Consider the following 24,025-nt stretch of genomic DNA (forward strand, 5'->3'; position numbering starts at 1 on the left):
GCATAGCTTTGGTAGTGGCGTGTGATGCATTGGAGAGGACGGCTGCCGCGCGAGGATGGTGGTGACGGCGCTGGATGGTGCGACAGCTAGGGTTTATTGGAGAGAAATTAGGGTTTGTCTGGAGATGGTGATGATGATGTGGCAGGAACTTTTTTGAACTTTTTTTAAATTAAAAAATCATTTAAGTCCACATATTAACGTGTGTCACATGCTTATGAGATGCCACGGTGACATTTGCACTGTTATGTTTTTAACCGCGTGAGCAAAAAGGACTGTATTGAACATTTTTTAACGAAATATGGGGTCTTACTGAACTTTTTTAAAAGATAGGATTACTTTGAACCAAAACCCTAAAAGTAGAGACCAACTGATGTATTAAACCTAATATATACATGTATTTTTTAAATAAAATATCTGATAATACTATATTTTTATATGGTTTTTATTTTTATGAAAAATAATAAATTAATATTGGAATAGTATAAAAACATATATAAATACATTAATTTTTTTATTTTAAAATTAATAAAATTAAGTAGGAGATAATAAAACTTACTCATCCTCTCATCTCAAAATTCAATACGAGGACAATTTTTTTTGAAAAAAAATACGATTGAAAATTTAGACTAACTCCACAACGAATATATATATATATATATATATATATATATATATATATATATATATATATATATATATATATATATATATATATATAAATATATATATAACTTTTCTTAATTTTTTAAAAACAATAAATTAATCATTCTATAAAACAACAAAAATGGAAAAAGTAAAAAAAAAAAAACTCTAGAATTTATATTCTTGTTTTTAAATTAAAATAATTGAATGGAGAATACAATACAAAAAGAATAAACTCAATTGAGTAAATGTGAAAAATTTGTGCATCAAACAAGTAACATAGATAAACAACCTGCACTATGAGAATCTCACTTGAAAAATTATTATTACTATAAACATTCACTCGAACATATCAATTTGTCAAAAGTTTAGCTCAATCCGATTGTTATTGAAGTGAAAATTTCAATTTTTTTCATGATGATACAAACTAAAAAATGGAGTATCGCCCAACACCAACTAAGTGGTCCTGGACCATATGATAGTATAGCGCCTAATCTTATTAGAAAACTCAAATTTCTCATTTTAAGTTTGATTTATTTAATTTAACACTCTTTGAGTCAATACTCAATGTTTAAACATTTCAATGATCATAAATTTCATTTTTTTTAACAAGTGTATATTACCCAATTCAAACATCACAAAGACATTCTCAATAACCCATCAATCAATTTTAAGCTTTTTACAAATTCAATATATAATTATCATGATTATGCACATATTCACAAATAATACACAATTAACTTATTAATTTAACTTAAACAAACCATTCACCAACACATATTAAAAAAAATCAACATTTCACAAATTTAAAACACCAAAAATTCATACTTTTTTAGCAACAATAATTCAACATTCAAAAATCTAGGAATTAGTTTCTCCCACCTTTTTTGATGATAATATAATATATATATATATATATATATATATATATATATATATATTTCCTAAATAACTAATATCAAATGTATGATAACATATAGATGTATTTTTTAAATCAAATATTTGACAATATTATATTTTTATATGATTTTTGTTTTTATGAAAAATAATAAATGAATATTGAAACAGTATAAAACAGATATAAATATATAAATATATTAATTTTTTGTTTTAAAAATAAGTACGAGATAATAAAACTTATCTCACCCTCTCATCTCAAAAATCAATACGAGGACATTTTTTTTTTCGAAAAGAAAAACGATTAAAAATTTAGACTAACTGCACACCTATTAAATATATATATATATATATATATATATATATATATAACTTTTCTTAATTATTTATTTGAAAACAATAAATTAATCATTCTAGAAAAGAAATAGAAGATGGAGAAAGTCAAAGAAGATAAACACGCGAAGGAACACGAATAATTAAATTATGACTTTTTTTTAGTTCTGAAGACACGAAATTAATGATTCTAGATACACAAAGAAAAATATAGAAAGAATAATATTATTTTATAAGAATAATATTATATTAAATTATGAAGAAATACTTTTCAAAACTATATTTTTTTATAGGACGTAACATGACCTTCACCACACTAATTAAAAAGTAATTTCAGTGTTCTTACATCACAGGTTAATTGGACTGTAAAATGTTTAAAATTCCTCAATATAATAAATTTTGTTTTTTTATTAAAGTTTTGGTTTTATTTATTTACACAATATGTGAGTGTTTGAGAAGAGAGAACAGGAAATCCATATAAAGCATAGTGAATGAATATTAGTCAAAAGTATTTCAGATACAGGGGAACCGAAAAATAAATACAAAGAGGAAGAGGAAAAAAAAAACAGAATTAACAGAAATAATTTGTTTCTAAAACATAGTAATTGAACGGCTTTCAAATATTCACTGTTCGGTAATCTTCAGCCGTTTTGGTAGTCTTCAACCGTTCGACTATTATTCAGTTTTGTTGTCGTTCGGTAAGATCCTATCCATGGTTCGATAACAAAGAAGAAGAGATACGTGAAGATTCTATCACAATACGAATCTTGAGTTTAATTAATTCTTATTTTGTTATTTTTTTTTCAATTTTATTGTATTCTTTACATGTTATATATTCGAAGTATTTTTCTCTATTATGGATTATTAATCTTTACTTAAAATTCTACTTCTACTGCTTGCTTTTAAAAAGGGAAAAACATTTTGATTAATGGATTTGCTTTTATGTATGGTAATATAAAATTTAACTGATATTTTTTAGTGTAATAGACACCTGTCTAGATCCTACACAGTGCATTCATCCAATGGCTGAAAATAACGGCACCATCAAAATTCAATTTCCTCTCTTACGAGGTTGTGCTGCTCCTCTCTCTCTCTCTCTCTCTCTCTCTATTGATGTGTATGCAGTGTACTATTCTTTTGACGTTCTTTGACATACGAGATGCATGTATATCATGACTTTTCTAGTCAGATTCGACTCCTTCAGCTAAAACTCAATTCACAATTAAGATAAATTAGTTACTTTTGCAATGCTGTGATTACATTTTTAATTTAATTACTCTTTTTAAGTGCAGAAAAATTAAATTGTATAAGTTATTTCAGAATGAACAAAATATATAAAATATTTTTCTTATCACTTTAAGTGGAAGAAATTTATTTAATTGGATTTTTTCTTGAACTGTTTAATTTTATCTAGAATGTTTTCTATTCATGTAATGACCTTTGAGACTTATAAAACATTATTGTAACATCTATCCTATAAATTCTATTTCTTTCAAATTTAACTATAAAATTGTAACATATTTCATCTTCAAATTACTTTCCAAAAAGGAGTTTTACTATTTTTCTTCTTCTTCAATATCTTATCTGATGAACAGACTGGATTATGTATTTTGTATACATATATAAGTCTGAAGAAAATTAAAAATTAAATCTCATCACTTTCAAGCATTGAATAAATCTGCCATACTTAGGCTGATGTAACATATTTGAATACATTTAATATGTTTTGGAAAACGATTACATTTAATATGAGTAAACACCCGTTTTCATTATTGAAAATAAAACACTGTTGTAGCATCTAAATTTCTAAAATCTTTTACCATCGAGTGCTTGGATGCCACATTTTTTTTATTATACCTCTAATATATTAATCTTCTATACCAATCGAAGTATCTATTAATATATATAATGTATTATACAGTACGTGGAAAATTTTAGTTATATAAAAAATCTACAAATTAGTTAAGGCTAATTAATTGGACATATTGTGTTAAACGTTTGGCAGATTTAATCGATAAAACCCCGCACAATAATTAATAACACCAATCTAATTCTCGTGTGACGTTAGAGATAAAAGGAAATTTAGTGATACAATTAAACAAGAGTAATTAATTATTGGATAATTAGGCTTTTAAGTATATCACAGCTTACTTGGTTGATGAATACTTTTGGTACAGAAAATTTGGCGTCATTTATAAAATCTTATCTCATAATAATGGTCCTATGTTCAAAAGGATTTTTATTATGATAAATAGTAAAAACACTTGCGTATAGAAATAATAAATTTATAATCTTATTATAGATTTCTTTTTGTAAATAGTATTTTATTAAAATGATTAAATTAAAAAAAACACATAAAAAGTAAAATTAGTAAATAATTATTTATTAAAAAATTACAATTAAAAAAATGTCCAATCACAACCTTAATGGAGAATCCTTCTATGCAGCATTGGAGTCAAGTCAACACTGGCTGTTACGTAATTGTCTGACACTGAATAAAACTATTTTCCATTGAATAACACAAATAAAATAAATATTTTTTTTTATCCTTTCATTATTCAACTTTCCCAAAAAAATTCTTATAAACAAGCTGGGTTGTGCTGCTTTTGTGTGAGACACCATTGTTAAAAGCACGTTTCATACATACATACATAAACATAATCCATATCCATGTTACCTTGGCTTATAGCTTTTGCTACTGGCAGTGTAGCAGCTATCCTTATTTACCGTCTTTTCAAGCTCAAAACCGCGCATTCACCACTGCCACCAGGGCCAAGCCCATGGCCCATAGTGGGAAACTTGCCTCACATGGGCCATGCGCCACACCAAACCATTGCGGCCCTGGCCCATAAGTATGGCCCGCTCATGCACCTTCGGTTGGGGTTTGTCGACGTTGTGGTGGCGGCTTCCGCCTCCGTGGCGGAGCAGTTCTTGAAGGTTCACGATGCGAACTTTTCAAACCGGCCACGGAGCTTCGTGAACAAGTACATGAGTTATTACAAGGAAGATTTTGGGTTTGCTTCCTATGGCCCTCGGTGGCGGTTGTTGAGGAAAATAAGCTCAACTCACATTTTCTCTGGTAGGGCCATGGACGATTTTAGAGAAGTGCGTCAGGTGCGTCATTTCCATCTTCCACATTAATTTCCATTAATCATTTGACAATATTATCGTATTGTTTATCTAATTAAAATAGTTATAGATTTCGTTTCGTTAAAATTCTTGGTAAAATTTTTATTTTTGCATAAACTAACCAAAACAAAATATCTGCAGGAAGAGGTAGAAAGACTGACATGTGATTTGGCAAGTTCAGGCTCAAAAGCAGTGAAATTGGGACTGTTGTTGAACGTGTATGCCACCAACACATTGGCAAGGGTGATGATAGGACGAAGAGTTTTCAACGATGGAAACAGTGAGTGGGATCCAAAGGCAGATGAGTTTAAATCCATGGTGTTGGAGCTCATGAACTTCTTAGGAGTTTTCAATATTGGTGACTTCATTCCATTCTTGGATTGGCTAGACCTTCAAGGAGTAAAAGCCAAAGCAAAAAAACTACGCAAGGGCTTTGACGCATTTTTAACTAGCATTCTGGAGGAACATCAGGTTTCCATGAATGAGAAACACCAAAACACATACTTAACAACGTTGTTGTCACTCAAAGAAACTCCTCAAGATGGATATAATCTCTGTGAAGAGGAGATCAAAGCAATTCTTTTGGTAAGTAGATTCTCCAAAGACAACAATGACAATACCTTTTTTCACATCTTGTGCAGACAATCACATGTAGAATTGATCTTTTGCAGAACATGTTTGGAGCTGGAACAGACACCTCATCAAGCACAATTGAATGGGCAATGGCTGAAATAATTAGGAACCCAAGAATTATGGTCGAGGTGCAACAAGAAATAGACAGTGTTGTGGGTGAAAACAGACTTGTGACAGAACTTGACTTGCCCCAACTCCCTTACTTACAGGCTGTGGTGAAGGAAACATTGCGATTACACCCACCAACCCCTCTTTCTATTCCACGATTTGCTGAAAAGAGCTGTGAGATATTAGGTTACCACATTCCCAAAGGTGCAACTCTCATGGTGAATGTTTGGGCCATAGGACGTGACCCTGAGGAGTGGTCAGACCCATTGGAGTTCAAGCCCGAAAGGTTTCTCCTTGGTGGTGAGAAGGCTGATGTTGATGTTAAGGGCAACAACTTTGAGGCTATACCCTTTGGCGCTGGTCGTAGAATCTGTGCTGGTATGAGCTTAGCTCTGATGAAGGTTCAGCTGGTGACTGCTACCCTAGCCCATGCATTTGATTGGGAGTTAGAGAATGGGCTTGACCCAAAAAGTCTCAATATGGATGAAGCATATGGGCTCACCCTCCAAAGAGAAGTGCCTCTTTGTGTCCACCCTCGTCCTAGGCTCTCACGCCACTTGTATTCATCATCATCTCCATGATTTTCAACTTATCCTAACTCTTCTCACCTTTTCTCTTTCAGTGACATGGATGCAATAAATAAATGGTGGTTATATAATTGGTTACATTTTCTTTCAATTTGTCAGTGTTTTAATTGAATGTTTAAAGCAAGTTAGACAATAATGATGAATTGTGTAACTTGTTAATATTTAACTTATTAATATTTTTATTCTAAAATTAAAAAAAAATCAATAAATTTATGAAAGTAATTTTCTGTTTTAAAATCTGCTGAAGAAAAGTTGAAGAATCGAAATGTTAAAACGTGGTTACCCTGAACTTTTTATCATATATTTGCATAATAACAATTTGAAATTTGCCTATTAATTTATCAAATGAGTTTTTATTTTTACGTCTTTTATGTTTAATAAAATTTGAGAATTAAAGTGTTAAAATATAATAGGATGTTGACCATAAAAATCAAGAAATATTAGAAAGATAGCAAATATGTTACGTAACATCACCCAACAACATCTGGTTGAAAGGTATCATGAAATATATTTATTAGTATAAATATTTATATATTAAATTACAAATCTTCTTTGTCATCTTTCTTTTACCATCAAAAGTTATTCAAAATATTGAAAAACTATCATTGTATTATCATTATAACACTTTTACCTTAATATACTTGATTAAATATTTTCAAAGTAAATATTATATGATTCTTATTTTGGTATAATCTATATAACTTAACAGAATAATAATACTTTTACAGACATAAATTTTTTATATTTATTTTAAATTGTTTTTCTTATTTTTTAATAATATTTATTAGTTTTATGTAATATTATTATTGTATAATTACTTACTGAAACGAGAGATTTTCAACAAGAATTTTTACCTTTTAAATAGATCACTTTAAATTCTTATAGCATAAAATTTCTGAATATTATTATTTTATATTTTTAATTTTTAAAATTTTAAAATTACAAAAAATAATCATAAAATAAATTATTTCTAAAAAAGTAAAATTTCATTAAAAAATTTCGATATTTTTATAAATGTTTATAATTTCTTTACATAAAAATTCTTCCAGAAAATCTCAGTTGAAAATAATTCTAAAGTAGTGCAAGTCAAACTGAGAGAAGAAGCACTAAGTTCACCGACTTACTGCTTTCCTACGAGAACCGGCACTGCATTTCTCTGCATAAGATCATAAAATTCAATCTTAATTGACCTTTTCCACTCACTTACTGCCACGTTTTGCCGACGGCGATGTTCTAAATTCCAAAATTTGGTAGCATTGAACGAAAGAATGAGAAAAGAACCTTGTTTTACAGGAAAAGTATATCACAAAAGTTTTAGTTTGATTTCAACTCATGTCCTTTTCCACATATATGTCACTTCAAAACCTTAACATTATATTTTCTTATTATAACCATTGTTTCGAAAATAATTTAAAAATCTCCAACTAAAATCCCCTGTAATCCATCACCATCTTAAAATAACCTTTTTTTTTAATTTAACGTAACCTGTCAAGCATATTGACAATAACTGTGTGAAAGTAAAAATAATATATTTAAAATTTAGATATTTATATTATTGTCATTAATATAAAAGTAGTAAATAATTTGAATATTATTGTCATGTTTCAAAGGTCAAGAAATTGAATCCTTCGACTTTTCATTCACAAGTACTTTTCCTTTTATAATTTTTAAGAAATGAATCTATTTAAGAAAAAAATTTAAGAGTAAAAAAATCAGAGTCTAGTATTGGGAATGTAATTACTGAAAAAAATCAATGATATTCAAGCCACAATTAAAAATTAGTTACAAAAACATAACATAACTAATATTTTCTTTTATGTTTATAAAAAATTACTAAACAAAAAGACTTATAAGATAAAAAAATTATAAAATTAATATTTTAGTATTGAATGGAATAATAAAAAGTCTTTTTTTTTCCTTTGGAATGTAATATAACATGAAAAATAAAACAAAAATAATGAGTTTATGTTTAGTTTTTTTTTCATAAACAAGAAAAAACACGTAAAATAGCGAAAGATAAACAAAAATAATAAGTAAATCAAAAGATAAAGAAAGAAAAAGTAAAAGAATAATCTTAATAAAAAATGTATTTTTTATTATATTTAATTTTATACTTTACAATTTATTAATATTAAGTGATATACTTTATAAAAAAATAAATTTTATCTAATTTAATTTCACAAATTCTCATTATACAGGGAAGCCGTAACATCCTCTGTCTCAAACAAAAAATCTGTCCCTGAATGTAAACAATCCATAAATCTATAGTGTTAAAGTTTGTCAGAACAGTTAAGAGTTTTGTTTAAACTGCATGGGAATATAGTTTTCCACTTAAAGTTTGATTTCTTTAGATATTTAATTATAAGAACGAGTCAATAAAATAGTAAAAAAAAATTAATCTCACAAAATCATCTGAAATTGTTTTAACGCAAAATTCAATTTAGAATTAAAATAATTGTTTTTACTCCAAATCAATATACAAAAGATTTACCTAAACTTACATTAGCTAATATTTTGACACAATTTGAATAAATTAGATATACTTTTATTCTCTGAGTTTTGATCGCAAAAATTAAATTTGTAAATTCAAAACTTGAATACATATTAGTCTTTAAATTTTAAAAATGAATATATATATATATATATATATATATATATATATATATATTATTTTAATTCAGTTAATACGAATGTTTCTTTAAATATGTTTTAGGTTAATATCTGAATTATTTACATTGTTTAACATGTTATCGTTTCAATATTAATTGAAAAATACATCTGACACAAAAAAAAAACATTATTGAATTAAAATGACTATATTCATTTATTTCACAATATAAGGATTAAAATCTATCAATTATTTTAACATTAGATAAATTTCAATTTCGTGTTGAAATTCAAAAATTAAAAACATATTTAATCATGATTTAAAGAAACTAAGTAAACCAAATATATGCACTAACTCTAAAACCCAATAAGTGACAATTTTTTTGTTCTCAGTCTACTCATAACTATGAGTAATGCTCGTTTTAAAGAAGAATAACCTAAAGAAAAATTTACATCATTGGGTTAAACACAAGTGGTCCTTGACCATTTGATAGTAGTGTCCGATACTATTAGAAAACTCAAACTTCCCATTTTAAGTTTTATTTTTCTAATTTGACACTCTTTGAGTCAATTTTTAATGTTTAAACATTTCAATGATCATAAGTTTCATGTTTTTTTAGCTCAACCAATGTCATATTACTTAATTCAAATCTCACTAAGACATTCTCAACAACTCATCAATCAATTCTAAGCTTTCCACAAATTCAATACATGATAATCATGATTATGCACGTATTCACAAACAATACACAACTAACTTATCAATTTAACATCTTAGACATACTATTCATCATCGCATATTAAAAAAAATCAACATTTCACAATTTTAAAACACCAAAAATTCATGTTTTTTTAACAACAATAATTCAACATGCAAAAATCTATGAATTAGCTTTCATCACCTTGTTGTGATGGACAAATTCTACCCTTTCTCCCAAGAACTCTAACACCAAATATATTGGGAGGGTTTTAGAAACATTGAAAGAATATGGATTAGTGACCCAATTGATTCATTGGAATCATACTTAAGAGGAGATCTTCCTAAAAGATATAAAATGACACATGCAAAAAGAAAAGTGAATACTTATATACGAGAATTAAAATAGTGAATTGGAGAAAATAGATTATTGAGTGAAGCTTAGCAGTGAGAAGTAGAAGAATTTTGTTCTTTTTCAAACTTTATTGACAATGAAAAATTAGGAAGATGTGAAATATTAGACTTTAAAGATAATGAAAAACGAGTTCGAAGATGAGTGAAATTTTTAAAAAAATCACTTAAAATGATAAATTTGACAAAATAATTATTTTAACTTTAAAATTTTTTACTTAAAAAAATAAAATTAAAAAACAAATATGGATAAAAAAGGAAAAATTCTTTATATATTAGCATAGAGGAATGCAAAATTAAAATTTCTAATTACTAATTTAAACAAAACATAGTTATTATATAGCTGTGCCATCCTTTTTCTTATATACTAGCAAATACATGCTTTTATATTTATGAGTTTATTTTTTTATCATAAAAAATATCATAATAATTAATGAACTAATATTATTATTAAATTGTAAAATAATTATTTTAAAAGTAATTGCAAAAATAAATAATTGTGATAATATTATTACAAATGGTTACCTTTTGTATTAATGATTTTTTTGTTTGTAAATAATTATTTAAATTTTAAAAAACAACTATTTAAAATATAAAATCGAAAAAAGTTATGCACTAAAAAAAAATTCAAGAGAGGAATAGCTTTAATTAGTAATATAAGTATGTATGGATTTTGTTATTTTTTAACCTATTATATATGAATTTGTAACGAACAATTGTTCTTGAATTCAACTGTAATAACTTCTTATTATTATTTTTACAGGCCTAGTGCTAAATTATTAGGATATTAAAGCTGTTAAAAATGTAATAAAAAGTTGTAAATCATGATTGATATTATTACACGGAAACTTTCATCACAAGAGAAGAAAGATGGTAGTTAACTCCATCGTCAACTCAATTCCACGATCTTGTTCAAGAAAATCCACTTGAGCAGCGACCAAACAATGTCTCATGGTTCCCACAAATTCTTTTTCTTCTCAACAGATCTCAAACCCTGAAACCATGTCACTGAGTATCGAAAATGAAGCTTTGTCGCCACTTGGCAGCGATCTGAAGTACGATGGCTACGGCATCTTCCTTGTCGTTTCATCCGTCTTGTTCGCTCTGTATCTTGCGCTGCACGCCAAGAAGAACCTCAAAAGCCTTTGTCGTCGAGGCTCCTATGTTGTCGTTTCCTATTACGCCCTCCTTTGGCTCGTCACGCTTTTAAACCTCGCATGGTCTTCTCTTCAGGTACACCACATCGCATCTTTCCTTTTTTGTACATATTGTTTTGTCTTCTGCTTCGATGATGCTGATTTGAGAAGTCTCTGTGATTTACACTATCAATTAGTAAAAAAATCATGATACGCTTGATTTTAAGACCAGTATTGTTAGAATAAAAACAATAATCATACTCTGTCTGATGATTAAAATGGTTATTCCGGTGTCCATTTTCCTTTGGGTCTCACTTTTGAATACACGGCTTTATGACCCCCTTTCCAGTTCGTGGTGCATTTTTTTTATTGAATTTGTTGTGGAATGCGTATGGAACACATCCCTCGATTTTCTGGTTTGGCTATTTTATTTCTACTCCTTTAAAATTCAACAAACGGCCGTTCTCTGCAATACGAATATATGAGGGGATTTCCACATATTAATTAGTCTTTGGTGAGTGAATACTGGGAAGAGGGCCTGTGAAGTCCAACAGCATGTTAGGAAAAAAAACTAGCAATAAATGATAGCACATAGAAAAAGCACGAGACAACCAGTTTTATTTAAAGTGTTTAATTAACGAGAGTGTTTGCGAAGCTGTGATCTCAAGAGTGTGCACGAGAGTACCAACGTGCCGGTCATATAGGTGTTCATGGCTGGGGTCCAACCTCAAGGTTAGCGTTTACTTCAGAACAAAAGGAAAAATTGAAGAAGTGGAAAGTTTTATTTAAAATGTTTAATTTACTATGCTATTTACCCGTAATTCCCAATACCTATGGCTTTGAATATGTTATGGCTTCGAAATTGTGAATGAGTGTAGCATACCAATTACCAACTGGGTATTCTCCCACATACCATATATTATACATAATAGTATTGTATCATGAGGTAACTATGAATGTGACTTTCATTGCTTTTGTTACTATGTGGCTTCTGCACTGATGCTGAAGACTTGGTTCCTGCCATAGAACTTTACGAACTTTAAAAATCTGCATTTAAGTTTTTCAGCTACGGGCTCTGTTTGCTTTTGAGTCCAGTGGGTAAAAGTAATCTGTATGGGTGCAAAATCTACGGCACAGCTTTTCCATTTCTGTGTGTGCTCCTTTGTAAACTTTGACTGTGACTTTAATTTAGTCTCATTCAGTTGGCTGTAGGATTTCTACCTTCCCTTCTTTTAGCCTTTCAACTCTTTCGTTTTTGCTTAAGCAGGCATGGCAGTGCTCTCATGGAAAGGGGGTTGCATGGAATCTACTGTCATTATTTACAGCGTCTAGTATGCTGTGTCTAGAGATAAGCTTGATAGCTTTCTTACTGAATGATAACCATACGAATGGCATGGAAGCTCTTGCACATTCTTTCATTGCATCAGGAATTATTGTCTTTGTGGATACCCTTCTTAAGGTGAGTTGGATTTTCATTCACATTAGTTGTATACATGCATGTACTATCACTTAATATGTTTTGTAAAATATAAATGGATTTTTGCGACTGAACGGTGTCTCGACTTGGTTATTCTTTCTTGGTTTCATATAATGTTCCCCTTTATGAATAGCATTTACCGGTTTGTGTCTTGTTGTCAATGTAATTTTGTCTTAATCGACATCGCAATTGCAAATATAACAGCTCAATAAAGTAGTCAATTGCCGAACCATCATTCACTGATACCAGCTACATTGATCGCTACCAATAGTGCAACCTTCTTTGAAGAACTAACGGGTACCACAAACACAGCTCTTAAGAATGTTTTACAGCATGCAATATAAACAAAAATTGCCTTTGAAATGATAAGTGAACTAATTTTGGCTGTGATTTTACGTTTCTAGTACTTTTTCTTATGCTCATGGGGGACTACTTTCTGTAACAACTATTAATTAGTCTCCTTCTGCAGTGAATGTCCGTGATTCAAATTTCCAAATTCATGTTGAGTTATCCACTTCCCTTTTGAGAGTTTACTCAAAAATGTTTCTGAGGCTTTTCTTTTTGTCATACTGTTGAACTCAATTCCATCATTCTATGGAAAAAGTCATTTGTATTTTATGTAATGTCTTTAACACTAACAAAGTGGGAAAGGTGGTTGTTGTTTACTAAAAGAAGTTCATAAGCTCCCATTTTTTTACAGTATTCGTCCCTGCCAGTATTAGGCATCTATCAAATTTCTCTGATAGGAAGCTTGTGTATGGATTAATGTGGTCGCATCACCGTTTTTTACTCCCACATCCTAATTAATAGTGGTCTATCACTTCCATGTTAACTTTTGCCTTATGATCTGACAGATGTAGCTTATTCTCTCTTAATTGAATGCTCGCATGTATTATGGTATATTTTTTAAACTAATATATTTCTCTTTAATCACATGATATGTCAATGGGGTGCTTTTAACTGCGGGGAGTTCAATCTTTAATTTCAATTGGAAGCTTCCTTTTAGATCACTTGAAAACATTAGCTACGATTGTGACGCAAGATTGAGAGGGGGGATAGCATGCTATGCAACTCCTGTGGAAAAAGTTTTAGCACAATTCAAGACTGTTGCTAAAAGATGTCCTAGTGAGGGTTCAAATATGATATTTTAATAAATGAGGAAATATATTCTCGGATTGTAACCATAAGTAACTAATTATATATCTGCATAAATGTATTCAATGTAATTACATATCTTCAATACATTAAAGTACAACTGAAATTTTACTCGTTTCGCCCCTTAGATGTATGATGTATCAAATAGGAAATAGCAAATTGTTCCAGTTATATTAGGCACACCATTTTCTTGTTTTAGAAATTTACTTGTCATTTGATTTAGGTTCTATTCAATTGTGATTCTATGCTGTATCTGGTTTCTTTGAGGATGTATAATCCTTGATCTGTAACTTTGCCATTCTATTCTATATGAATTTCTATTTGCATTTTGTTTCCTAAACAAAAAATAAATATGGTGGCTTTAACCTAATGATTTTCTATTCATGTCTGTTTCTCGTTGCAAATGATACGAGGCACAGTGCCACAAGTGTTCATTGTTCTGTAGATGTTAATTACTCAAACTGCTTTTAACTGTCATCGCCTTTTATGCATTGTTTCGTGGTTTGTCTTCTGCTGATTAAGCATTTCCTTATCAGGCAATATATGTTTTTGGATTTGGGGTCCCATTGTTCAACCGCTATGTTGAAAGAGCTCATACAATCAAGTGGAGTTTATGGATAGTACACAAGTTATTGCTTGCTGCAGCTTATGGTTTCATTTTATTTGCACATTTCTCCAAATGGAGAGAGAAGCTTCCACGTGAGTATAACTTTTGACAGTGTGTTGATAGCTGCTTTGTGCACGTAGAATGGCATTCCCACTTTCCAAATGAGGAAACATAGAAGTGATATTAGTGTATCATTGAATAGAACGTCTGTTTAAATATACATTAGAGACAACTTTTTGCCAAACATACTAATTCTGTTACCAGTTATATTCCAAAAGATTTATTTTCGTTCATCTTTGCAGCAAGACCAGCTTTTTACAACTATGTTGCTGTAATGTTTGTCCTTAGTGTGATTAGCCTGTTATCTTGTGGACTAGCAGGAATTGGCATTGGACTCGGCAATTGGTAACGCTATATATTTTCTTTTCAATTAAAACTTAGAAGTGGCACTTAATTATAATCTCGATAGCCTAAACACTGAATAACAGATAATGCTTCCCATCTGCAGGTTGTATGATCTCACTGTGCTTTGTTATCACTCTTTGTATCTTCCATTTCTTTACATTACTTTCCTTGCAGATTTCTTCCAGGTAAACATTCTGTGTTATTTACTGTTTCTTTTTTGGTTTCTATAATATATGCATGAACATTCCTATTATTTGCTGCAGGAGGAGGATTTCCTTCTGGACACTGCATATTATTCCGAGATGAAAGATGCTGGATTCTTTGATGCCGACTGGGAATAATTCTTCAACAAATTATAAAAGGAACCGACAGGCATATTTTGTTTGTGCATTATTGTAAATATTAAACTCTGCTCCGTCAACATCTCGATGATATGTTGTATTGTATGATCCTGCTGCCCGTGAAATGCTTTTATAGGAACAGTGCTTTCATAATGCATCATATTTCTATTAACCAACATCCTAAGTAACGAGCTCGTTCATGAAAACCAAAATAAGCTCCAAAATCCACATAGCATTTAAATATCTTTCTGAAGAATAGGTAGTGCCTCAAGTTGTCATCAGCAACTTCATTTTGCAATTCTTAAAGACGTATTGAAAGTTCATAATTTTTGTAAAATCTGGTCAATGTCTCCATATCAAAGGCCCACATGATATACAAATAAACATAAATTGGCCTCTGCATTTTATATTTTGTCATTGCGTGGCTTTAGGTTTCGGAGAATGTTGGTTTGGATTCAAGGGTAGTAAAGAACTGTCGGGGAGTTATTTATTGACTGATTATTTTCTCCCAATGAATAAATATTTCATAAAGAATGCAAACTTGCTTTAGGTTGTTATTTTTTGTAGTTTTTATCATCTTCAATGCATTCAAGAACTACTTTTTAGCAAGACTCTCTAGTCAAAACCTTTAAATTTTTGAAATATCTTAAAATAGTGTGTATCAATAACAATATACTCCAGGGAAGGGATCATATTTCATATAGCGAACGCTGCTAATTTAAAAAGCAATCCTAGCAAAAAAGAAATATATAAATTGGTTAAAAGAAGTGCCATGTAGGAATTGGATTAATAGCTTTTTGGGGTCATTCAAAGCTAGTTTCACAGCGTTTTGGTGTTCAAAGTTAATTTAATTCTGTACCTTGTTGTGAGTCGTAGACCTCTTTGCTCTTCCACTAAACCTAACCCATGTGTCGATCGACTTGGTCCCGGCCCATACCCTAGTTCGGGTCGTGGTCTTATCCATTGGATGATGGCTCAGTGAGCCATGCTACACTTCCTCGAGACCTGAGACTTTCTCTACATAGCATTGGACGCTAGCGAAAAAAGTTAGCAAATATTTCATTTCTCGTTTAATCACTAATCACGTTCGCAAACGACATCTGTGCTGCGTAACTACTTTTTCTCACACACTATTTATTTTATTGGTTGTCTCTTTATTTTGAAAGGAAGAAAATTCTTGGACCGTTGGTGCAGCTTAGATATTCAATAAAGAGGAGAAGCAAGGGATAGTTCGGAGACCAGACTCCTGTCATTACTTCTGGCAACCCTCAAGTACAACTAGCGAAATAACATTGAATTACATGGGACCATGGTGCATCGAACATTACCATGTGATGTTTTACAATTCTAGCCTAGCCCAAAGAACCGTTAGCACTAGACGTGCAACAAAAAAAATCTTTTATTTCCATAGTTGAAATATTTATATTGTGAGGCTGAACTGAAAAAAGTTCTGCAGTGCAAATTTATTCTTTAAAAATTTCATTACTTTTTGTCAAATTGCTTCAAACTTTTCATCAATTTTGACCACTACTGTTTAATTCTTCCCGGTTATTCTACTTTAGCTGGACCTTGGCAAAAGACCAGGAAGTAAAGAAAATGTAAAAAGGAAAACTTTATTTCACCTCGTTCCTGCTCATTGGATGCCATTGTAGGATATAAATGACGAAAATTAATGGCAGAAGATAAACAGTGACACACTCCCATAGGTGCCTTCTTCAGTGACTGCTTAGGCCTCCTCACTCACTCACCCCTGTTAGGCTTTTACGAGTCCCTATGAAACTATTTCCCTCCCTTGATATAGGGTAAAGAAAAGAGGAGCGTGATTAGAAACACAACTATTATTTACATTATTTTTAACTACATTAAGTAGTAGTAGTAGTAGTGAGACTGAAATTGCAAAAGTACAAAAAGCATTCACAAGCCGACACGAAAAGAGGCCAACCATTATCCCACCGTTTACACATTACACAACTTTACCATCTCCTCTCTTCCCCTGTGTTATATTTTGTCCTCATATTCTCATCTCATCTCACACACTCTGTCACGCACCCACCATTCTCCTTCCTCTCTCTCTGCTCTACTACGTATAATCCCCTTCTCACCACACCATTGCTCTACCTCATCGTCCCCTAACATGGCTGCTCTAGCTCTTACACTGCTTCTTTTGGCTTTCACTGGCACTTCAAGTATGCTTCACACTCCTTTTTCTTCCTCTCTTCCTTCTCAACCTCAAGCTTCAAAGTTTCACTTTTTTTTCCAGTTTAAACACCCTTTCCGTATTTTAACCACTGGATCTATGTCTCTCCTTTCTATTTTCTCACAAAAATCTTCAAAGACCAAACTTTATCCTAGCTAGGGACTTGCTCAGTCATGCAAGAGTGTTCCATTTCCACATTTCTTAACACTTTTGATCTACTAAAATCTTACTTTGCTAGCGTAGATTTTTTGTTTTGACACTCCAAAATGACTCCTGTCATTTATACTTTTATTCCTCCAGACACTCATCACCAAGCATAAAAACATTTTCTCTCCTAAATCTAAACCTTTTCTTCTTCTTTCACACTCGTTGTCTATGCTCACTGATGTGTTCAAACTGTTACAGGTGCAACTTGGTGCGTTTGTAAGGATGGAGGCGACGCGATCCTGCAGAAAACATTGGACTATGCTTGTGGAGCTGGTGCTGACTGTAACCCTCTCCATCAAAACGGGCCTTGCTTCCAGCCCAACACTGTAAGGGCGCACTGCAACTACGCCGTGAATAGCTACTTCCAAAAGAAGGGTCAGGCTCAAGGGTCCTGTGAGTTTGCAGGAACAGCCACTGTTACTGCTACTGACCCCAGTAAATCCTCAATCTCTATTTTCTTTTTCTTTTCTTAGTATATTTTCCTTTCAAAAGAAACCACAGTAGCTGACCCTTTTACCTGTTTCTCCTTTTCTCCTTCTTGGTGAACAGGCACTGGCGGTTGTGCCTACCCTTCAAGTGTCAGGTATGTATTTCTTCCACTATTATGTTCTTCTTCATTCTCAAGCTCCCTATTTGTTGTTCCTTTGATTTAATACGCTTTTTTTTTTTTTACCTTTTCTGCTTTATGTTTTAACGTGGTTGTCTGATTTTGAAGGATGACGGTGTTAACGTTTGATATTGAACTTTCACTTTTTGTTTATCATAATAAAAGGGTTAGCGCACTTGCTTAGATTAGTATGGTATTTTATCTATAAAAGAGTCATTTGGGTTGCAATAGGCATATTCGCTGCGTGGTAGTGTACTAGTGTTTTTTTAAGGTTTCACACAATGCACTCTTGCCATGGGATGAGAGATTGATGAGGATATTTCGGTCCTAAATACCGTTTCAAAGACACCAATTAGGATGAATTTTTAAAATAAAGTGACATTTATTCTTAAATTAAGATCAGATTTATGTTGAAGGAAGGAATTTCATATTCGCTTTGAATGTTTTTTTACTGTTTTTTTATACTAAAGTAAAAGTACTACACACCCGTGCTCACTTTTTTATCGTAAAAAAGAGGAGAAAAGTTGAAATTCAAATATTGTCTTTTAATCAAGATAAAAGAAAATGTGAAAGTAGATAGAAAAAAAACATAAATAAAAGAAACATTACTCAGATTTTATTCAAGCAAACCCTACTTTTTGGAGTATATTTTTTTGTTAAAAATGAAAACTAAGGAGTGTAGTTGAAGGCAAAAAAAAAGATGGGAACTAAGGAAATAAATTATTGGGTACAAGCAGAATAGGGTTTATAATCTTCAATTCTGATTATATATTCCTAATTGAACGTTTGTTTTAATTTCTCCGTTCTATTAATGTCGCTTTGACATGTAGTTCTATCCAACGTGGACGAACTGCTTTTTATTCATTTGGTTTTGACATTATCGTAATTTGATAATCTGGTCTTCATCTCATTACCCATTTGTCGATTATTATAGCCGTTGAAGCGTGACATTTAACTTTTGAAGTTAAATGAAAGATGCTTCAATAATTGGGATCCGATGCTCCAGTAAAGTTTAAATCTTTTTGAAATAAAAAATCTTGGACATTATGATTATGAAATGACAAGTTTGTCCCAATTGGACGATCTTATCCTTAGCTTTTTCGCTTTAGCACTTTGGAAATAAAAGAAGCAAGGAGACAGAAATGCCCTTGTTTATGTGTATAGTAAAAAGTTAGTGGAAGACAGTGTTCGGGTGGTTAACAGTGAGCACTGAGCAGAGTGAGAGTGTTTTTGTTTCCATATTTCATGATCAAGTTTGAATTTTTGATGATGAATGATGACGGTGAAACAAACGCCACATGGACAACATCGTTTCGAGATCTGGGCCATCAAACTTTTAGAAAAGTCGACATGTTTGTTTTCTGTGTATGACCGTTCTTCCCACCCATCGCTTTCGATAGTTTAACCCTCGTCTGTTTCTTTTTTAACCTGGAAATTTGTGAAAAGCGAGCTTTTTTATTGCTCTAAACAATACCACTGACAATTTTATACCACAGTCAATTTGGATAACAGTCTTGGTACTTCCATTATTGTCTGTCAACTGAAGGGGAAAAAAGGACGATTGTTTTAAGAAGCAAATCTCACGGAAGATTTTATTCTTGAATGTTAACATTAAAAAACCATTATCGTTCATGCCGGAGTCATTATCAACTTAAAGAAAGTAGTTGGGAATTGAGAATGAGCATGAAAGGAGAATTTAATGGCCATAAAAAAACCGGTTTATTGAGGTGAAGAAAGGGTATGATTTTGAGTGTCTAGATTTGGAGTGCAAACTAATTGGTTGCTGGGATACATGTTCTGTTACCTATTTGTATGTGTATGTGTATGATTTCGTTTAGTTTTATTAACCCTTATAAATTGTAAAACTTGATTACTTATCATGTATAGACAAGATTAACCAAGATCATGAATATGTAATGGTCCTAGATCTTACTATTGTGTTTTTTTGTTTCTGTTGTTTTGAGACACAGCATGTGGGGTGAGCATTGATTCCTTTGTTTGTCTTATCAGTGCTGCAGGCACTGGTACAACTCCTGTCACAACTACACCAACCATGGGCACCACTCCCACCACTGGAACCCCATCAACCGGTACCGGTACCGGCACCGGCACTGGAACCACCACTGGTACTACTCCATACAGCACAACACCCGGAGTATTAGGAGGCATTGGCAGTGGCATGGGACCTTCAGGATCCGGCATGAATGATGAGAGTCACGGTGGCCTTAGACTAGTGCACTCTAGCTTCTTCTTCATCTCTCTCTTCTCTTCCTTCATGATCTTCTGCTGGGGCTGAGAATGTATGAGCAAAATGCTCAATGTCACTGTATTATTGTGAATGTTATTTTTCTAGGTGTTGAACTTGGGGACGTTGCATTTTGGGCTCTTGAAATATCTTTCTCCACCTTCCACTAGCTATTGGCTTTTTGATTTATTAATTATTGAATTTGGCAACACTTCACCTCTACTTTTTCTTTCTTAGCCTCCTCCTACTCTGTACCAAAAAGTACACAACGTAATCTGTGAAAGGGGTTTTCTGGTTTTTCAAAGAAGTGGAATGATATATAAGCCATGTCAATTAACCAAACAAAGCATGCTCTGTCCATTTCAATTTCAAACTTAGTTTTTGATTGACTATGGTCTTGTTGTAGTCAAACAGTGTGGTCCTTGTAATTGAAATGTTGAGCTGTATACTGCTGAAAGAGAAAGCACGACAACATATGGCAGCATTAGGGTAGTATTGAGCATGAAAAATCTATCACATGGAAAACCATTTTTGAATTGGTGTTATTTTTAAAACACAACGTATGGGCTGTTACCTGATTCACTTGATTGCTTAAATAATATGGTGTTTGTCTTCCCAATGTATTATTTATTTGTCCATTTTGTGCAAGGGTGTGTTTTTGATGGTTGTTGTGTTGTGCGTTCTGATTGTTTTTCTTGTATTCCCCACATGTCTGTTTATGGGCACATGGGTTGCTAAATTCACTTCTACCTTTCTTTTTCTTCATTCAATTTTTAATCACTTTGCCCAATCTTCCCTAGTCAGGGCACCATCCATATTGCTCACTGAATTTTCTGTCATTAACACATTCACAATGTAATATATTTAATATTCAATATTAATACACTAATTATGTTATTTTTACTTCTTTTATTCATTATTTTAACTTTCATATTTTATTTAAATAATTATATTTTACCTATTTCACCACGCACCTCCAAATTTACATATCTGCTTTTCATTTATTAAAGTCAAAAAATAATTAAAAATGACTTAATGATGTTCTAATTGCCAATCATCCTCTTAATCATCAACTTCTGTCCTGATTGTATAAACCCTAGTATGCATGCACCTTATTTATCTCTTGCAGTTTTTTCACTTGCATGAGACTAGCATTTTCAGTGTTTGATTTTTTCCTGGGTTGAGAGTTGAAAGGTTATAAAGTGTAGTGGTTGTGTTGCGTGTTGGTGGTGCTGTGGATATTGGACGAGAAGAAGGTGGTCACAAAAAGCTCGAAGAAGGTGGTCACAGAAAGCTCTTGAAGAGGTTGGTTTAATATTTAAACACCATAACCGCACTTCGAACTGTGGTTCATTGGTGGCGCACTTCAATTTTGCGGTTTCATTGTGCATTTTAAAAACCTTAACCACACTTCGAAGTGTGGTTCAATGGTGGCGCACTTCGAACTGCGGTTCACTGTATTTTTACACTTTGAACTGGTTTATGGGTGCTCGTTTTCATTTACTGTCCATAGTTTTTTTAACCTCCCTATGTATTTGAGATGCTTTATGATTAATGGATGTTCTCTGCAGAGATTATTCAATCTCCCCATTTTGTACTAAATCTTGATGTTCTGTGCATAGTTCTCCTTTTTGTTGTCCCTTGCTGCTAGTGTTATTGTGATAGAATGAATGGTTGTGGTGGGGAAATCTTTTACTTATAGAATTTGGATTTGCATTCATAATAAACTTTATCTAAGCCTCTCTAAACTGAGAGTGATATTTGAGGAGTATATGTTGATAGGATTTCAAAGTTGAGAAGGCAGGAGGGGAGCAAGGGTGATAATGACATATTTTACCATGATTTCAGTGTCGAATTGAGAGAAAATATTAACTCTTTTTTAGCATTTTGCCTTGTAAATCCTAGTTTTCTATTAGTTTCTTAAGTGGTTGCATCTTAAACTTTAATGATTCAATTTCATCACTAATCCCCATTGTTTAGTATGTTTTGGTCATTTACATCCAAGCTTGTATGCCAAATTGAAGAACCATATAAGCAAGAATGGAGGTAAAAGAGGAAGTTTTGAGAGCACAGATAAATGCTGAAGCTGAGGTGCAGCTGGGGTGCAGCTGAGCGCTAGCTCTCTGGAATGCTGCCGCTAGGGTGCAACTGGCGTGCAGCTGAGCGCCAGATCTCTAGAATGCTACCGCTGGGGTGCAGCTGAGTGGTGGCGACGCTGATGTGGCAAATTTGGTCTATTTAGGGCTGAAACGCAAGGGGATCTAGATCTTTTGCTGCCCAAACACGATTTCTCTTATTTGGAGCTCTTGGAGGCGAGCTAGGAGCTGTGGGAACAGTCCTTCTTCACCCTTGGGTCTTCTTCCTTCTTCCATTTCCACAATTGTTGTAAGCTTGAGCTTTCCATTCATGGAGGGCTAGTTTTATTGTTGTTGGGGATTGATGTAGCTACTGAACTCTTATGTAAACTACTGTGTTTTGAATGAATATATGCCTCTTTCATTGATTATTAGTGTTTAATTCTTTTTCTTAATGCTTGTTGTGAAGTTGCTACCCGTGACATGATTTTAGGGTTTGCTTGATATTGGGAAATGTTGAGTAAATCTGGACCTGGATTAAACACCTAAAGGAAATAATATATAGGGATAGAACTAGGACCTTTGGTTGTCTTAGATCTCAATTCTTAATGCGGAAATAATTGTTAGGTCTTCCAAGGGATTGAAGCCTAATAAGGAAGTCTAGGCTCTCTCTACCAAGGGATTGGGTTTGAGTAATTTAGTAGATTGACATTGGCATATTAATGAAGATGAAGTGATTTTCTATACATAAGAGTGAAGTAGGTGAAATCATACCCCCAACAATACCATTCCATATCATTTCTAATCTTTCCATTTCCAAGTGTTTGAGTATCTAAGATCACTTTTATCATTTATGTTTCATGTTTACTTTAATTGCACTAAAACCCAAATTATGAAGCATTCTTTAGTCTAAGTTAGTTGGAAAGTATACGATTGTTTGGTGACATGAGTCTTTTGGGAAACGATATCCGATCTTACCGATTTTATTACTTGAAACGATTTGATATACTTGTCAATGTCCCAACAAAGGAAGGAGCGCAAAAGAGTCTAGAAGGGGTGTAAGGTTTCAAAGTTGAGATGCGACAGAGGAAGGTTTCTCTTTGTAGTGGGTGGGTCAGCTTTTTACAAAATCAAAATATTCCCACTAACAGGGGTACAATTAGAATTAAAAAAGAATTGAGAAATGCAGGGTGAAGTTGGTGAGATGCAGGAGAAGAACTCACCTTTAAAACATTTTAAACATAATTACTTTAGAAATCGTTGATTCGTAACTAAATAATCATACAAAACTCTTTTACACTCATTCAAACAAGCGTTAAACAAAATCCATTTTGTTTTAACACTAAGGAACTCAAATGCTTGAGCTCCGAAGGATGTAAATATTTTCTATTTGTATTGAATTTTTATGCATAAAAAACTTTGTTTTAGTCGATTAACTGGCATATATTTTTACTAGTTTTGTGATTAATGGGCCCCCAGCCCAAATGTGTAAGATGGTTTTGTTTTTCAATTACTTCTTACAGCCCTGT

At 32.1% G+C, this 24,025-nt stretch overlaps 3 protein-coding genes across 3 annotated transcripts; all 3 read left to right on the plus strand.

Annotated features, from left to right (window-relative positions):
* Positions 1-4,466: 4,466 nt before the first annotated feature.
* Positions 4,467-6,418, plus strand: LOC108336235 (flavonoid 3'-monooxygenase). Its single transcript, XM_017572605.2, has 3 exons — positions 4,467-4,986; positions 5,143-5,586; positions 5,673-6,418. Exons 1-3 carry the CDS (start codon positions 4,543-4,545, stop codon positions 6,321-6,323), a joined length of 1,539 nt encoding a protein of 512 aa, XP_017428094.1. The 5' UTR covers positions 4,467-4,542; the 3' UTR covers positions 6,324-6,418.
* A 4,458-nt stretch (positions 6,419-10,876) lies between these two features.
* LOC108333966 (protein CANDIDATE G-PROTEIN COUPLED RECEPTOR 2) lies at positions 10,877-15,337 on the plus strand. The gene is made up of 6 exons (XM_017569503.1): positions 10,877-11,277; positions 12,448-12,639; positions 14,349-14,511; positions 14,722-14,824; positions 14,928-15,009; positions 15,088-15,337. The coding sequence occupies exons 1-6, from the start codon at positions 10,996-10,998 to the stop codon at positions 15,163-15,165; spliced, it is 900 nt and encodes a 299-aa protein (XP_017424992.1). The 5' UTR covers positions 10,877-10,995; the 3' UTR covers positions 15,166-15,337.
* Positions 15,338-17,066: 1,729 nt separating this feature from the next.
* Positions 17,067-20,643, plus strand: LOC108321246 (PLASMODESMATA CALLOSE-BINDING PROTEIN 3). Its single transcript, XM_017552945.2, has 4 exons — positions 17,067-17,351; positions 17,768-18,004; positions 18,119-18,152; positions 20,187-20,643. Exons 1-4 carry the CDS (start codon positions 17,300-17,302, stop codon positions 20,470-20,472), a joined length of 609 nt encoding a protein of 202 aa, XP_017408434.1. The 5' UTR covers positions 17,067-17,299; the 3' UTR covers positions 20,473-20,643.
* Positions 20,644-24,025: the final 3,382 nt, after the last annotated feature.

The sequence above is a fragment of the Vigna angularis genome, chromosome 1 (genome assembly GCF_016808095.1).
Source record: "Vigna angularis cultivar LongXiaoDou No.4 chromosome 1, ASM1680809v1, whole genome shotgun sequence".
Classification (NCBI taxonomy): Eukaryota; Viridiplantae; Streptophyta; class Magnoliopsida; order Fabales; family Fabaceae; genus Vigna; species Vigna angularis.

Bases quoted from the DNA above. Each gene is read 5' to 3' on its own strand.
- LOC108321246 (XM_017552945.2), top strand. From the start codon at position 17,300: ATGGCTGCTCTAGCTCTTACACTGCTTCTTTTGGCTTTCACTGGCACT. The intron at 17,352-17,767 runs GTATGCTTCACA...AAACTGTTACAG, and splicing joins GGCTTTCACTGGCACTTCAA to GTGCAACTTGGTGCGTTTGT. The intron at 18,153-20,186 runs GTATGTATTTCT...TTGTCTTATCAG, and splicing joins GCCTACCCTTCAAGTGTCAG to TGCTGCAGGCACTGGTACAA.
- LOC108336235 (XM_017572605.2), top strand. From the start codon at position 4,543: ATGTTACCTTGGCTTATAGCTTTTGCTACTGGCAGTGTAGCAGCTATC. The intron at 4,987-5,142 runs GTGCGTCATTTC...AAATATCTGCAG, and splicing joins ATTTTAGAGAAGTGCGTCAG to GAAGAGGTAGAAAGACTGAC. The intron at 5,587-5,672 runs GTAAGTAGATTC...GATCTTTTGCAG, and splicing joins AGATCAAAGCAATTCTTTTG to AACATGTTTGGAGCTGGAAC.
- LOC108333966 (XM_017569503.1), top strand. From the start codon at position 10,996: ATGGTTCCCACAAATTCTTTTTCTTCTCAACAGATCTCAAACCCTGAA. The intron at 12,640-14,348 runs GTGAGTTGGATT...TTTCCTTATCAG, and splicing joins TTGTGGATACCCTTCTTAAG to GCAATATATGTTTTTGGATT. The intron at 14,512-14,721 runs GTGAGTATAACT...TCATCTTTGCAG, and splicing joins ATGGAGAGAGAAGCTTCCAC to CAAGACCAGCTTTTTACAAC.